Genomic DNA, 15,639 nt, shown 5'->3' with positions numbered 1-15,639 from the left:
ACGAACAATAACTTATTAGAAGTGTCAGTGTAAAGTTTGCCGTCAAAAAAGTAAAACAGAGTTACGCAATAAATTAAAAGAAAAAAGATAACCACCGAAATTGTGAAAATCGAAAAATTGGAGTATCGAGCCATCATCAAGTACCTGTATTTAAAAGGGTTGAGAGGTAAGCAGATTTAAGAAGATATGATTAATACTCTTGGTGATCAATGTCCTTCGTATGCGACCGTGAAAAATTGAAACTTCAAGCTTCAAAAGGGGTAATTTTCCATTGAAGATGATGACCGATTGGTAAGGCCAGTTTCTGTGTCAGTCACCGAAAATATTGATGCAGTTCATGACATGATTTTATCAGACCGTCGAATTGGGCTAAAACGGATATCAGGAGCACTGAATCTTTCATACGAGCGCGTTCATCATATAGTTCACGTCAATTTGAACATGAGAAAAATTGCTGCAAAATAGATCCCCAAATGTTTGAATGTTGACCAAAAGCGTGCAAGGGTAGAAGTATCGCGTTAGATCTATGCTCGATTTGAAAACGATGTAGACTTCTTAAACCGAATTGTTACTGTGGATGAGACTTAAGTACATTTCTACGATCCAGAAACAAAGCAACAATCGATGGAATGGCGACATTCTGGTTCTCCAAGACCTAAGAAGGTTTGTGTCCAAAAATCTGCAGGAAAAGTTTTTGTTTCAGTTTTTTTGGGATTGCCATGGTATAATTATGATTAATTTTTTGGATAATGGTAGAACAATAACTGGAGATAACTATTCGATATTACTGACTACTCTACGGGGAAAAATTAAAGAGAAAAGACGCGGAAAGCTATCCAAAGTTATTTTCTTTTTGCAGGACAATGCCCCTGCACACAAATCTCATGTTGCCATTCAAAAAATTCGTGATTTAGAGTTTGAATTACTAGAACACCCCCCTTTATTCACCAGATTTGGCTCCGTCGACTATCATCTCTTTCCTCAACTGAAAAAAAGTTTAAAAGGTCGTAAATTTTCCTCCAACGAGGAGGTAATAAAAACTATGGAGGTCTGGTTTGCAGAGCAAGAAGAAAAATTTTTTTTGAAGGTCTACTATGACATTGAAATTTTGTTTGGTTCTATAATAGGCTAAGAATTTTTCAATATATCCTCGTATTTGACTCTGAATGATGAATGTTGGTATAAAATTTTCTTGAATAACTTTTGTTGCACTAAATGACCTCATTTGAAAACAATTATTGCATTGCTGGATATGAGTTAAGAAATTTTTAGAATCTGGCCCATTTCCGAAAACCAATAAATGTAATGGTTCTAGTGGCGGTACCAATGGCGTCAATTTGACTTGACCGTTCGCTCAATACAATCAATGAGCTTCATTTTTAAACATAAATGTTTTGTAATATTGGTATACAACGTTCATTGGTCCAATAGCAACGATTTTCTGTGAACTGTATTCAATTTCTACGTTATAATTGAATGCAGCTCGATAGGGGTTAAACGCGATATTTCTATGTTGTTGCTTTCGATTCCATCGATTCTGTTCAACTTCATTCCGCGCTTCGCGTTATTCGTCAGATTGACTTGCTCTTGAATATCTTTAACTCGCAGCATTGCGAGTTCTGCGACTCAAGTTTGTACGTTTAATTGCAGGCATTTTCAAAAACGAAAATTCAACTGTAAATTAAAGAAAGTATCATCATCAATCATCTGTGATGTGGGTTCCTAATAGGATCGTGTACCATAAATATAAATGAATACAATAAACCTTCAATTTAAGTAGCTAAATTTATGATTATCCACAGTCACATTAATATAAGACAAAAATTTGGTAATTCTAGAGGATACGTAGGGTAAAAATAAGGAACGTTTTTGTGACCTTCAACTAAATGACTAACAGATCACAATGGTTCGCACCGGGGGTGTGTTAATTTACACACAAGAGATTTATCACTGTCTGGACTAATTTGTGCAATGTTTTTAAATTTAAATAATTTTAAATGGAAAATTATGCGCAAAGCTCGTTGCGCTATCTAATATTTTAGTTTATTAACATCTATTACACTATTTTGTTTCAGGGTATCTTTGAAATAATGGAAGACTTTTCAGAAATCGAAACATGTATAGAATGCTCTGCCAAAACTTTGAAAAATATTTCGGAGATGTTTTATTATGCACAAAAGGCTGTACTTCATCCAACTGCTCCAATTTATTCTGTGGAAAAAGCTGATGTAAGTAAACTGAAATATATATTTAAATATGATATAATCACCTTTTAGTTTATATTAATTTAACTTGGTAAATTTAGATATGGAAGAAATTGTCTGAAAAATTATTATTCCGTAAATTCTAATTTAATTAGCAGATATGGCTCAGTCTAATATTTTCAAAGAAAACTGATTTAAATGATTTGTCTTTATGGGAAAATAGTTGATACACAGTAGAACTGCTCTGGATTCGTTGGCATAGAGACTCATCCGTGACCTTTAGTCACCTGGTGGATGAAGAAGAAAACAAGAATGCATGGATCCGAGTATATAGCTGCAGACAAGATAAAACCTTTATAGGTGAGATAAACCTCTTTGACTGGGTGGCAAAAATATTGGATCTAAGTAGATGGAAGAAAAATATTCTGATAAACATAATTGCTGGATAGGACTAATACTATATACATCTTCTGCATCCGCCAAATTTTTGGATTGCTTTTAAGCCAGCGACGTCCGAAGTTTTTCCTAATTTGTAACGCTCTTTCGTCGCTACGTGACAGTTTGACGCCAAAGCTCAGGTTTCAGATTGAATCAGGCGCCAGTTTTTTATAGTGGTATGCTCCACTTGCTCTAAACAGCGTCATTGAAAAAAAATAAAATACGCAAGGGGTCGGTATGGTGATGACAAATATGCTGAAGCTAGTTGAACAGATTTTACTTTCCTTCTTGGTTGGTAACGTGGGTATTTGCTGCTAGTGTTACATACGAAGCTTAAGGTACGGAGTCGTATAACAAAGCGAAACAACGATTAAAACAACTTCCTTGATTTAAAACTATAATAAAAATAAACTATACATGAAAATACATCAAGAAGAACAAAGTTGGAAAAAGCAACGTTAATAAAAGCGTAAACTCTACTGTTGTAATGTATCTTTGGGCTCACCAATGATGGTTGACCATATTGTTTGTATTAGAACTACTTTGGTTTAAACTATATATTAAACAATAAAATAATTAGTTAAACTTGGTTTCAATAATCCGACGACCATTCTCGACGAATATTAGACTATTAAAGACCTCGTATCTGTTTACAGACCGCTTTTAAATACTAAAATCATATTGTACTTTAATGGAACTTCAAGTGTCTAAGGAACACTTGGAGTTAAACTATGATGTGGGTCCCCATTAGGATCGCGTACCATAAATCTAACTGAATAAAATAATCTTTAAGTTAGCTTTGTATCACCCAACCAGATAATTAACAGATCCTAATGGTTCCCATCTGGATGTTAGTAAATTTACACAGAAGAGGTTGTATCTGAGTTACATTCTTGCAATGGTTTTAAATTTAAATAATTTAAAATAGGAAATTATTATGTTAAAACATTTATTACTGCCTAATAACTGCTAAGTGAGGCACCAATGGTTACTAAACGGTGCGAAAAAGCGAAAGCGGCTGAGTGGAATAAGCGGGGTTAGCATCTACAACATGTGTAGAAAATGTGTGCCAAAGAATATTTCGATATTCGAAGTGGTTCACAAGTTACGGCCCTGGTACGGAGCAGGTATACGGAGCGCGATCCTAAAGCCGAACGGCGCTGATATTGTATTGATATCCCTAAATCTAATTGCTACCTGAACCTTTTGTGAATTAGGCCCAAGTAAAGGAGAGTCGAGACCGTTGACAGACGCTTTAGAATATTGACTAAGACGCCGTGAAGCGTCGGTTAGTTCAGTTTTGCTGTGGCAGTTGCGAAGCGTACTATATGATGAAAGTTTTAGTGTAAATCACATGCGCGAACTTTCAAACACGTTTGTCTCGAAACGGTGACTAAGATATTCCAAAATCTATTAGACCGATCTTGTTCAAATTTATACACCATCTTTGATATGTTATAAGCTAACGATTGAACGCTAGCGAATAAACATTGTATGTATTTAAATACTATATACCACACTTAACTAATGTTTAATAATCCACTTATCACTATCACTTAACTAACTTGAATAATTTACTTAAATTACTTTGCTAATTATTTCTGTTCACTACGACTATTTATTATATGCTGAACTTAACTGCGCTACAAAACTCCTTATACAGGGTGATTCGGAATAGCACTCCAATCTTTCGGAAAATGATACTATAGGTAACACTCCAAAAACGCTTCGTAAGCGAGTTATAGTGAGCGATAGATTACGCCCGGATTCCATCAATAATAGGAAGCCATATTGAATGTCTCGGGTGTGAAATTGTCATGTAAATTTGTATGATTAATACGTATTTTGACCTGAAAATTTGAATAAAATGGGTCTCAGATCTGCAACTGCAATAGTTTTTACGTTATCTGGTCATCGTCCAGCAATTTTCTTATTTGTGGCCCAATAGAAATACTCTTTTTATCCATAGCCTTTACAAAGTTTTTCATCAATCCAAGTTTAATGTGAAGGGGGGACAGAAGAACATTTTTGGACTCTACAAAGGGTACAAACTTAACATTTTGGGATCTCGCTTGAAACTTCTTGCTTGCCAATTTTTTTACATAGTATTGATCTACTGCCCGACTGTCCCATAGACAAAGAAAATAGTAATGTTTCGTAAACTCTCCTTGAAGACCCAATCACCTTCAGATTCCCACATATCTGCCACTTATACTTGTTGTTGATTTAGTCTAAAAGCAAGCGAATATTTTCTTAAGTTTCTTTCATATTCACAGAATGAGCAATTGGTATAGACGGTTTTAAATTTCTATTGTGTAATAACACTGCTTTTAAACTGTATTTAGACGAGTCAATAAATAGGCGCCACTCACTGGGATTATGCTCAATATAAAGTTCCTTCATTAGACCATCAATATCCGTACCCGCACACAACGAATTTTCCATGCCGTAGAATCCAGAAAATGTAGCAATTCTATTTCTAAAAGTCGTAAGTTTTGTCTCTTTGGCTAACAAGTTCCCTTCCTTAAGACGGGAAGCAAGAAGTTCAGACTAACCCAAATCACGTACTAACTTATTCAACTTACTTTAAACAATCAAATATGGCTTACTGGAACTGGTACTTGGAGTAAAAATAGGTGCATTGTCCTTCGGAACTTCCTGATGATACGTTGTCTCCAATATCAATATTTTGCGGATATAAAGGCGCAATCGCTACTGGTAAATCTTACCACTTACTATGAAACTCAATACTAATACTAATTTTTAATGTTATTTTTATGTTTATTATTCTGAATAATATAGTTCAGGTATTTTTTTCCGCTACAAAATTTACCGATATTAACCGCCCCTTTATAAAATTACCTACCTGCTAATGTAAAAAGGGATAATTAAGATATTGAAAAGTGGTACGTGTTAGTGCTTTATAAATATTTTTTCTATTATTGGACGGGTATTTCCATTTTAAAAATAAAAGTCTCGTCTGTGTTACGAAAATCTGGGCCAGTGAATTATTTAATTAAATACAAAATAAAATCACTCTAGGTGGTGCACGTACCAAAATAATTCTTTTAGGTTATATTTCATGCCATACCCTTTGTTTGCACTAGAACCATTCTGAAAAGTTTTTGAACACTTGGAAACATCTCCAAGTTTTCTCCCTTAAGAGTTACTCATCCTTCCTTGTACTCTCCGTATGTATTTATCTTTACTTTGTTTTAGCTGTCAGATGCTTGTAAAAATGCCTTAATACGAATATTCAAAATATGTGATATCGATTGCGATGGTCTTCTCAACGACATCGAACTGAACAACTTCCAAAGTCGTTGTTTTAATGCCCCATTGCAGCCACAAGTTTTGGATGATGTAAAAGCAGTTCTAAGAAAAAATACTGAAGACGGAGTTTGCCATAATTGTGTCACTTTAAACGGTTTCTTATATTTACATAGTTTGTTTATACAGAGAGGCAGGAATGAAACCACGTGGACTGTATTAAGAAAGTTTGGATACAACGATAATCTAAATATGTCCAAAGAATACTTGTTCCCTAGGTAAGTTATAACATACATCAATTTTAGATAAATTTTGTTTTTCTTTTTCTAAATATTTAATTTACCTAAACAAAAAATACGGTACTGAAGTATCAGTAGCGTTTTATTGTATTTGGTAAAAAAATTGTGGTCTAATAAAGTTTTAATTGTGAAATTAAATACAATACGACCTTCACGAGACTTATACTGTAGCGATGTGCGATCACGATTGAATTCGAAAAACTAACGAAACCGCGTGACTCGAAATGATGCTTCATTTAACAACATTTTTAACAGAAATCACGTATTTAAGCCCATTTTATTCAGAAAAAATTTTTATTCTTTTTTGTGCGCCCTAGAAATTTACTTATTTGAAAGGTCAATAAAAATAAAAGTATTTCAGATATTGTTTTAATTTTTTTTTATTTGATAATACAATGTCCCAAGTTTTTTTACATTCAGTGCTGAAAATGACATCTGTCAAATGGCGAACTCCATTGTGTATACACTGATTTAGGCGATTTCGGAAGTTCGCTTCCACTCTTCGCAGCATACTCTTCAAGTGAGCAATGGTCCTTGAGAGAAATTAGGCAGCCGGGGAAATGTCGTAACAAATCAATTGGGCCTCGTGCTGTGTATGCTGTGGCTTCATCTTGCTGAAACCACACGTCCCTACGTTGAGCGCTTGTTAGAAAAGTAACTCTCAACCACTCCTCCCTCCCATTCCTCTACTCCCCCAACTCACCGCTCGGGAGTTTTTTTAAATAAGTAAGTTTCCCTGGCGCACCCTGTACTTGATAATACATTAATTGGAAAGGGAAGTAATTTGAGGAAGCGTACCAATGATTGAAAATATTGTTGAAAATTTAATTAGAAATTTAAATAATGATTCTGATTCAAAATTGGACATATTCTGATTTAAGTTGGAGTTGCTGGAACTATTGGATATTTTCATACCTAACACACTATTTACACTAACACTCACAATTAGATTGTCTGACACGCGTTTCGATAACCAAGTCTCTGATAAATTGGTTATCGAAACGCGCATCAGACAGTGTAATTGTGAGTGTTGGTTTAGTGGTAGTGTAAATAGTGTGCTCAGTATTTTCTGATCTATCGGGTATTGACCAAAATAGGTCAAAATGTCAATTGAGTTATTTTAAATTTGAATTTTTACGAAAAGAGACCTAAAATGAAGACAAATCATCATGAAAAATATACAAAAAGGTCTAAGAACTAAAAAGTTGAAGTAAATTATTATATTACGTTTAATTCTAATCGGCATATTTGACACTTCAAGCTAACAAACAAAACATGTAGGTGTAATATGCCTTACCACTCCCATAAAAGTTATTATTCTCTATTAATATAACTTTTTGTATGTTCAAATTTCAGTTTGAAAGTTCCATCAGGCTGTACTACCGAACTTTCGTATAGAGGTCAACAGTTCCTTACCCATTTGTTTGATAGATATGATAAAGACAGAGATAAGGCACTGTCGCCTTCAGAATATGAAGAACTATTTTCCTCGTGTCCTACACCAGCTTGGGGACCAGACGTCAGTTCTATGGTAGCTACTAATGAAAAAGGATGGATCACTTACCAAGGATATATGTGTCAATGGGCGTTGATGACTTTAATAGATTTGCCTAGGACGTTTGAATATCTGGCTTACTTAGGTTATAACATTTATGAAAATGAGAATCAAATAACTGCCGTACAAGGTAATTTTCAACAATTATTAGTTAATACATATTCAATAGGAATATAGTAACAAGTTGGGAAGACATGAGTTATTTAAATTGAAAATTAGAGGTCTTTATATTGTTCCTTCTAATGCCCTAATGATGGCAGCATAATGCACACTTTGTCTTCAAAATATTAATTGTTAGAAAAGGATTTCATCAAAACGTACACAGCAAAGTAACATTTAACTGTTTATAATTCCAAAACTGACAATGTAGTGGAAATACCAATCAGTTTTATCAAAAATACAATCATAACTTTAAGGTACTGAACACACTGTTTTATAGTATTGCTACTACAGCAACACTACAACTTGGTTGGCATATTGGGTCCGCTTAGAAGATGAAAAGAGGTGAGAGTAGCTAGGGAGTTGAAATAGGATACAAATCGATTTTTAAAATTATTATACTATTAGAACTAGCTAATAAGATTTGTAATGTATTTTCGGGCTAATTTTTTTTCTTAATCTATAAACATACACAAGTTGAAATAACTCAATTCGCTACTTCGGAAAAAAACTATTTATTAAACAAGAAAATAAATAATTAAATTTGGTTTCAATAATCCGACTACCGTACTCGACGAATGTCAAACTATTAAGAACCTAGTATCCGTGTATATGCTGTCTTAAATACTAATCTTATTGCTATAATTAATTATAGAAATGGATATTTATGGTCGTTAGAGTCACATCAATATACAATATAAGTAAGTGATTTGATACGTTAATGGAACTTCCAAGTGTCTAAGGGACACTTGGAATCACTTAATTATGACAAAGGTTTCAATTAGGAGAGGTCAGTGTACAACTGGCTTAAGTAATAAATTGTATCTCTATCTGGGTTACATTCGTGCAAGTTTGCCTAATTTTGAATGGGAAATTATTATGTCAGAACAAGATTATTTTACAGTTGTACTGTTTTTGTAGCGTTTGTGGAGTTTTAATTTATAATAAAAAAAAACAGTTGTTGTAGCGAATACGTTTAAGAAGACAGTTACCATTTTATACAGATGTTTGGATGTTGCTATTTAAATTAATAAATTATAAACAAGTGTTGTTTGTAACTTGATATACGGAACATATATCTTTTTTAGAACTCTGTATACCCTTTCTAGTATTAGAGTATTGCTACTTTAGGTTTCATCTCTTTCTATCCATTTTTTTTTCACTCTATCCGATGCTTTACTACTTCCTTCATTTGCTACATTGTTTTCCCTTGTCTTTCTGCCTGCCCTTCTTATTTTTAGTCGAATTTTTCAAGGAAAAATTAGACTATTACGGTAGGCATGACTAGAAGAAAAATGGGGGGTACATATATATATATATATATATATATATATATATATATATATATATATATATATATATATATATATATATATATATATATATATACAGACATTCGAAAAACCATCATAATCGTGTTCAGGAGGTCTCAAAACATGGGAAAAATGATGTGCCCCCCATTTTTAATATCTGTTTAAGCTACAATTCTTATTCTCGTCTCTCGAGCAATTGCGATGGGTCCGATTTGGTTCAAAATTAGCATACATGGCTTGTTTGGCGGCGGATTGATGTTATTAGAGTTTGGTTGAAAACAAATGAATATTTCGAGGGGTCGCAGTGCAAAACAAGTAGTTTTTGACCTTTGCTCACCTCTGCAGGTCAAACGAAAAGCGACTGAAAAATGAAATTTCACATGTAGGTTCAATTAGTTGTGAGATAATTTCCTGTCTAAGGTCGAAACTTTCCATCTCCACCCCTCTCCATTTTATGGTCATTTTTGTTATATTTTCTTATTTTTTAGCCAGAAAAAGTTTAACTAGAGAGTTCGAACTTCGCATGCAAGTAGGGGTGATGTTGAAGAATTGTCTTTCTCAAGTTCAAAGTTTTCTTCTTCAGTTCTTCTAGCACAAAACGCCCGAAATAATTTTGATCGTTGTAATTGTTGAACTGGACCGCCTTCTATTTAATGAATAATACGAGTATGATCGTTGCTAGGGTGATTTTTTTTATTTCCCATTTTCGAAATTTCTTGTCATTATGACAATTGGAATTAAAAAAGAGGGTTCGAGACCACCGGGTCTATTGAAATTATGAATTTTCATTCGAGAGAGACAGTTAACTTGTGAAATGAAAAGTTATTGAGGAATAGCAAATTTTCCATATAAACAAATAAGATTGAGAATTGATATCATTTCTAAGAAATTCATTTTATGGAAAGATTTGTTTGTGTATTAGTTAAATTCTTCATTCGACGAAAAATTCGACTTTCGTGATGGAGCTCTGCTGCTCACGGCTTTTTTGTTTCCTTCTGTTATTAGATTTTATGGTGTTCTTCTCTTTATGTGTCCTTACCAGTACAAACAAAATTTATTTCTTTTTTTTATAACGTGTTATAAAAACGATCATAATTTCCGTAATTTTTCTTTTAATGTACTTCAAACCATTTCTACAGGATTAAACACACATACTACAAAGGCACTCGTGAAGTTATTCTCATGAGTATAATTAATGCTATCAGTAACATTCTTGTTCGAATAATGCAAATGTCATGAATAAGTTCATTTGGTACAAAATTATATCTACTGTCAATATCAAGACAAACAAGTATCAATTCGTTAGAACGATCATGTAAACCTGAATTCACTGTTGTGGATTAACTTTCTCAATAATTCCAACAGTAGTTGAAGTAAAAGCCTACCGGCAAAAGATGTTCGTGCCGTTTCATTATACCAGTTACACACAGCTGCTATTGAAGAACTTCCATCACCAAATGCCCTTTGTAACCGTTCAAGACTCAAGTATTCAAAAAACCACATGGTATCATATATTTTTCTTATGGAGATTCCTATAATTACAATAATTACATCAGTTTTTGAGTCTAAGCGATGGTTTTAGAAAAATCGAATCTCATGAACTTTACCCAGTTTTTTCAGTAAAAAAATTCCACAAAAACAATGTTACTATCCCTCCAATATTTAAAACAAATCAGCACCGCAGCTAGGAAAATTAATATAACAAATAGAACATCAATCAAAAGCAATGAAAAAATCAAGACAACTCCACTTACGTTTTAACAATCAAGATAAACTTTTTTGAGAATCTTTTATTTGAATCATTCTGTAATATGGCTGTTGAAGAACACTAAAATTTTGTTCTTTTGTTTTCAGTATACAGTCAGTGAACTACTTAAACGGTGATTCAGCATTAGAGCCCTAATCTACCACTGGATATAATGTTATTTTTTTTTAAAATTTTTGAATTTGAAACATCATTTTGTGACCACTATTGTGATTTGACAGAAAATTTTTCCTGATATGTATGGGTAAAAATAGCATACGGGCTTTCATCCGCCCATACATGACTTTCGGGAATTAAACATGCCTCCTCTAGTAAACATTGACTCATCGGTAAAAAAATATTAATTTAGAAAATTCCTCATTTTGTTGTTGTAGATATCAATTAGAAAATTTCATGCGAGGCTCAAAATTTATTGGTAAAATTCTTGTAACTTGCTGAATTTATAAGGATGCGGTAACCGTTTGTTTGCAACTTTCAAAATTAACTATACGGGTAGTTCAAGGTCGTCCGGCGTTATTCCTTCTAGTATTTAAACTTCCTGTTTCTCATAATCTTCTATCAATAATGGCAAAAATGGAACAACTCGGATGATGTCTATGAGGAAAGCTTTCTCTATACAGTCTTTCCGCCAATCTCGAATTCAGTCAAGTTTCTTCGTAAATTGAATGAATATCTGCTAATTCTTCAAAACTCCAATCCAATTTGAACAATTTAATTTTAACAACACAATTGTTTTCAAAGTCTCCCTAATATTCCAAACTCAAAGTTAATTTGAATTTCTGAAACATCCAATGTTTTCCAACGTACGCTTATCAATCCTGCGAAAGCTCAGGGCGTGTTTAAATACAGGAGCTAGAACATTTGAGGTTAATTCTTCATTTTGTATGATTTGTTGGTGTAACATTGTTATCTGAATGGTATTAATGTAAATTTCCGGACAACAGGCTTAGCATAGTAGAAGATAAAATTTTTTTCGAAGAAAACCCTGTATAAAACAACCCGGTATATTAGTTTTGTAGTTGGAATTTTAAACTTTTTATATTGATTTAAGTAAGAATAAATAAATGATTGCTTCATTTATATTTTTTTAGTTACAAGAGACAAGAAAACAGATTTAGCGAAGAAACAGTCTAGTAGAAATGTATATCAGTGCCATGTTATTGGACCGTCGGGATCAGGAAAATCCACATTTTGTAGAAGCTTCATCAAGTCCATTGTTGAAGTGAGTATTTAAGCAATAAGTGTTTAAAAACTACAGATAGACTATAATCAATTTTCAAAATTTTTTTTTTTTTATTTTTTTGTAGCCAAATAAACCTCAATCCGATAAAACCGGGACGCCAAATTGTACAGTAAACTGTATTCAAGTATACGGACAAGAGAAAATAATGGTACTTAGAGACATTAATATAAGAAATGTTTCGGATCCTTTGCTTCCAGCTGAAGTGCAATGCGACGTTGCATGTTTGGTTTACGATCAAAATAACTCAAAGTCATTTGAATATATTGCAAGGATATTCATTGTAAGTTACCTAGATTTACATTTATCGTTAATATAACAAGAGGTTTCTTTCACAACCTTTGAGGGATATACACAACTAATGTGCAATACACTTCATTTATCTACATGGCCCTGTAAAGGAAAAATTCCTATATCGGGGCTCACTCCAACAAACCCTCATAATATTAAAATTTTTATTATCCTACCTAATTTGATCCATCTCTCATTTATCTACATATTCACTTTGATGATTGATGCACTTGTCATATCTGTGAACAAACTTCCCAATACTTCATAAATTATTCTCGACATTATTTTGAGCGAGTGGTGACAGTTTATTTGAGCTTCAAGTTATTTTAGAAATGCTGGCGCATAAGCTACTGTTCGAATTCAGTCAAAAAAGTCACTCAGCTCTAGGTCGGTATTATATGATAGTTGTTTTAATATATTCAATTGAAATTGCTGATAGGGTCGTTAAATCACACTAGCGCTGTGAAAACGGATGTTTTCGAGGATTCAAGAAGTTAGAATACAGTAGCAGAAGTAACTATTGTAAGGAGTTATACTATTATTGGTCCCAAAAACAATTGTCACAACCTGACAGACGTTGAATATTCATTTTAGATTTATGAGTCTTTTTTGAGAATGTGTGTTCATCCTGTTGTCGCCTTTCCTCCAAAACATCCCCAAACCATCACCGCGCTTCCACCGTATTTTGAAGTCGGGAATACACATGGATCTAATATCCGTTTTTGTTTTCCAGCCCACTGCAACCTCTTAATCTTAGTTTGATGTCTTAATAGAGGTTCCTTAACTGCTGCCCTTTCAAAAAGGCCACCTTTTCTCAATTTACGTTTTAACCGTAGAAGTATTCAAAGGCAGATCCCTAGATTCATTTACTTACTTTACTATATCTGGGCACGTGAGTCGTGGATCACATTGTAGTCCACGGTACGTCGGGGTATTTTTAATTTGGTGGCAATGGTACAGTTACTTTTGCCTAGACCAGGTATGGCCAACCTTTGACATGCTGAGGGTCAAACTTTAGCGTGCAAAACGTTCGCGGGCCGCGTTTAAAAGTACTTAGTGCATTTTAAAGTAGCAATAATATTTTTTTGCGATAGATATTAGACATGAAATAATACGACAATGTTATTATTGTATTATGTATTTATTATTGACATGTATGTGTATATTGATAATATGATTATTATATTTATTAAAATAACAAAATGAAATTTTAAAAAATGGTACAACATTATAATTAAATAGTTACAATTTTGCAATTGTTACAAACTACAAAAGTTAAATACACTGAATTCGATGAGACACTTGAGCTTGAATTTGGGAAACTAATCCATCGATATTTGGATGAATTCCACTGATACAAAGACGTAAAGAATTTTCCAAATTATCGTCAGTCAGTCTTGTACGATGTGTTGATTTATTAACTTTCATCAATGAAAAGAACTGTTCACATTTATAAGTACTGCCAAACGCAGAAATCAATCTTCTTACGAATTTTCTAAGCTGCGGAAAATTATCTTCTTCTAAGAATTTTTTGTAGAAATCGCACAACTCTACGTCTTCAAATTTGGATTTTAGGAGTGAGTTTTCTTGAATCTCGATTAACTCCATTTGTAAGTGTATTGGAGCATTTTGTACATTACATTTTGTAGGAGTAGCAAATAAATTGAAACATTCTTCCATGTTTTTGAGGTCGCTAAGTCTGTTCGAAAATTGTTCCGACAGTAACTTGAGTTCTTCAGCATATTGAGCATAAGCAATATTTTCATACGCAGAGAGCGTGTTGAAATGGTAACTGTTACCAGACTGCATCTGTGACTCCCACAAGCGTAGTTTGATCTGAAACGCTTTCAAATGGCTGTACAAATCATTTACTAACTGTCCTTGTTTTTAAAGTTTCAAATTTAAATCATTCAAATACCCTGTAAGATCGACCAGAAATTCTAAATCACATATCCATTTTTGGTCACTCAATTCAGATAGTGGCTTATCTTTTATTTTCATAAAGTCTGCTATCTCATTTCTAAGCTCGTAAAACCGTTTCAACATTTTTCCTTTACTCATCCATCTGACTTCACAATAATATGTTACGTCGTTATATTCAGCTGATATTTCATCCAAAAACGTCTTGAACTGACGATGGTTAAGCCCTCGGGATCGAATAAAATTGATGGTTTTTACTACCACATTCATAACATTGTGGAGTCGAATGGACTTAGAACACAAGTTCTGTTGGTGGATAATGCAATGAAGGACTATCAAATCATCTTTTTGCTCATTTAATTCTGTTGCTTTTTCATTCAAAATTCCGATGAAACCTTTTCGTAAGCCGACCATAGAAGGTGCACCATCAGTGCATACTCCAATTAATTTTGACCATGGCAGGCCAAAACTTGTGAATACCTTTTGAACTTCATTAAAAATATCCTCTCCTGTAGTGGTTGCTTTTAGCGGCTGCAAAGCTAGCAATTTTTCAGTAACAGTGAACTCCTTATCAATACCTCGAATAAATATAGCCAGTTGAGCTGTGTCAGACAAATCGGTGCTCTCGTCTAATGCTATGGAAAATGATTCAAAACCAGCCATACGGTCAGTCAATGTTGTTTTTATATCATTAGCCATCATTTCTATACGTCGAACAACAGTTCGTCTTGACAAACTAATTTTTTCAAATTCATTTTTCTTTTCAGGACACAAAACACCGCAAACTTCTAACATACACTCCTTGATAAATTCTCCTTCGGCAAATGGTTTTAATGCCTTTGCCAATTTTGAGCTAACTATAAAACTAGCTTTCACAACATTATCAAGTTGTGTTCTTTGTTTATGAAACATTGGTTGCTGTTTTTCAATATTTACTCTAAGCTTCTGGATTTTGTCTGTTCTTAATTGTCCTGTCAGTGAGTGCTGTGTAGCATACTGAGTAATGCTTCTTTATATTGAATTCTTTCATTACTGAAATGGATTCATTACAAAGCAAACAAATAGGCTTACCATCGTGCAAGATAAAAAAGAATTCTTCAGTCCATTTTTCTTGAAACTGGCGACCCTCTGTATCTACTTTTCGTTTCTTTCCACCAGACATCATTTTTTTTACTTTTCGTTCAA

At 33.5% G+C, this 15,639-nt stretch overlaps 1 protein-coding gene across 3 annotated transcripts in view; it reads left to right on the top strand.

Moving 5' to 3' along the window:
* LOC130895972 (mitochondrial Rho GTPase) overlaps positions 1-15,639 on the top strand; it is a 46,033-nt gene that overhangs the window by 8,577 nt on the left and 21,817 nt on the right. For all 3 annotated transcript variants that reach the window (XM_057803666.1, XM_057803669.1, XM_057803667.1), the window contains exons 4-8: positions 2,076-2,228; positions 5,862-6,190; positions 7,568-7,896; positions 12,095-12,225; positions 12,311-12,526. In XM_057803666.1, coding sequence (XP_057659649.1) covers positions 2,076-2,228; positions 5,862-6,190; positions 7,568-7,896; positions 12,095-12,225; positions 12,311-12,526 — 1,158 coding nt within the window. The remainder of the gene's footprint in view (positions 1-2,075; positions 2,229-5,861; positions 6,191-7,567; positions 7,897-12,094; positions 12,226-12,310; positions 12,527-15,639) is intronic.

The sequence above is a fragment of the Diorhabda carinulata genome, chromosome 6, assembly GCF_026250575.1.
Source record: "Diorhabda carinulata isolate Delta chromosome 6, icDioCari1.1, whole genome shotgun sequence".
NCBI lineage: Eukaryota > Metazoa > Arthropoda > Insecta > Coleoptera > Chrysomelidae > Diorhabda > Diorhabda carinulata.
The sequence above is the reverse complement of the archived record's forward strand: the minus strand, read 5'-3'. Positions and strand labels throughout refer to the sequence as shown.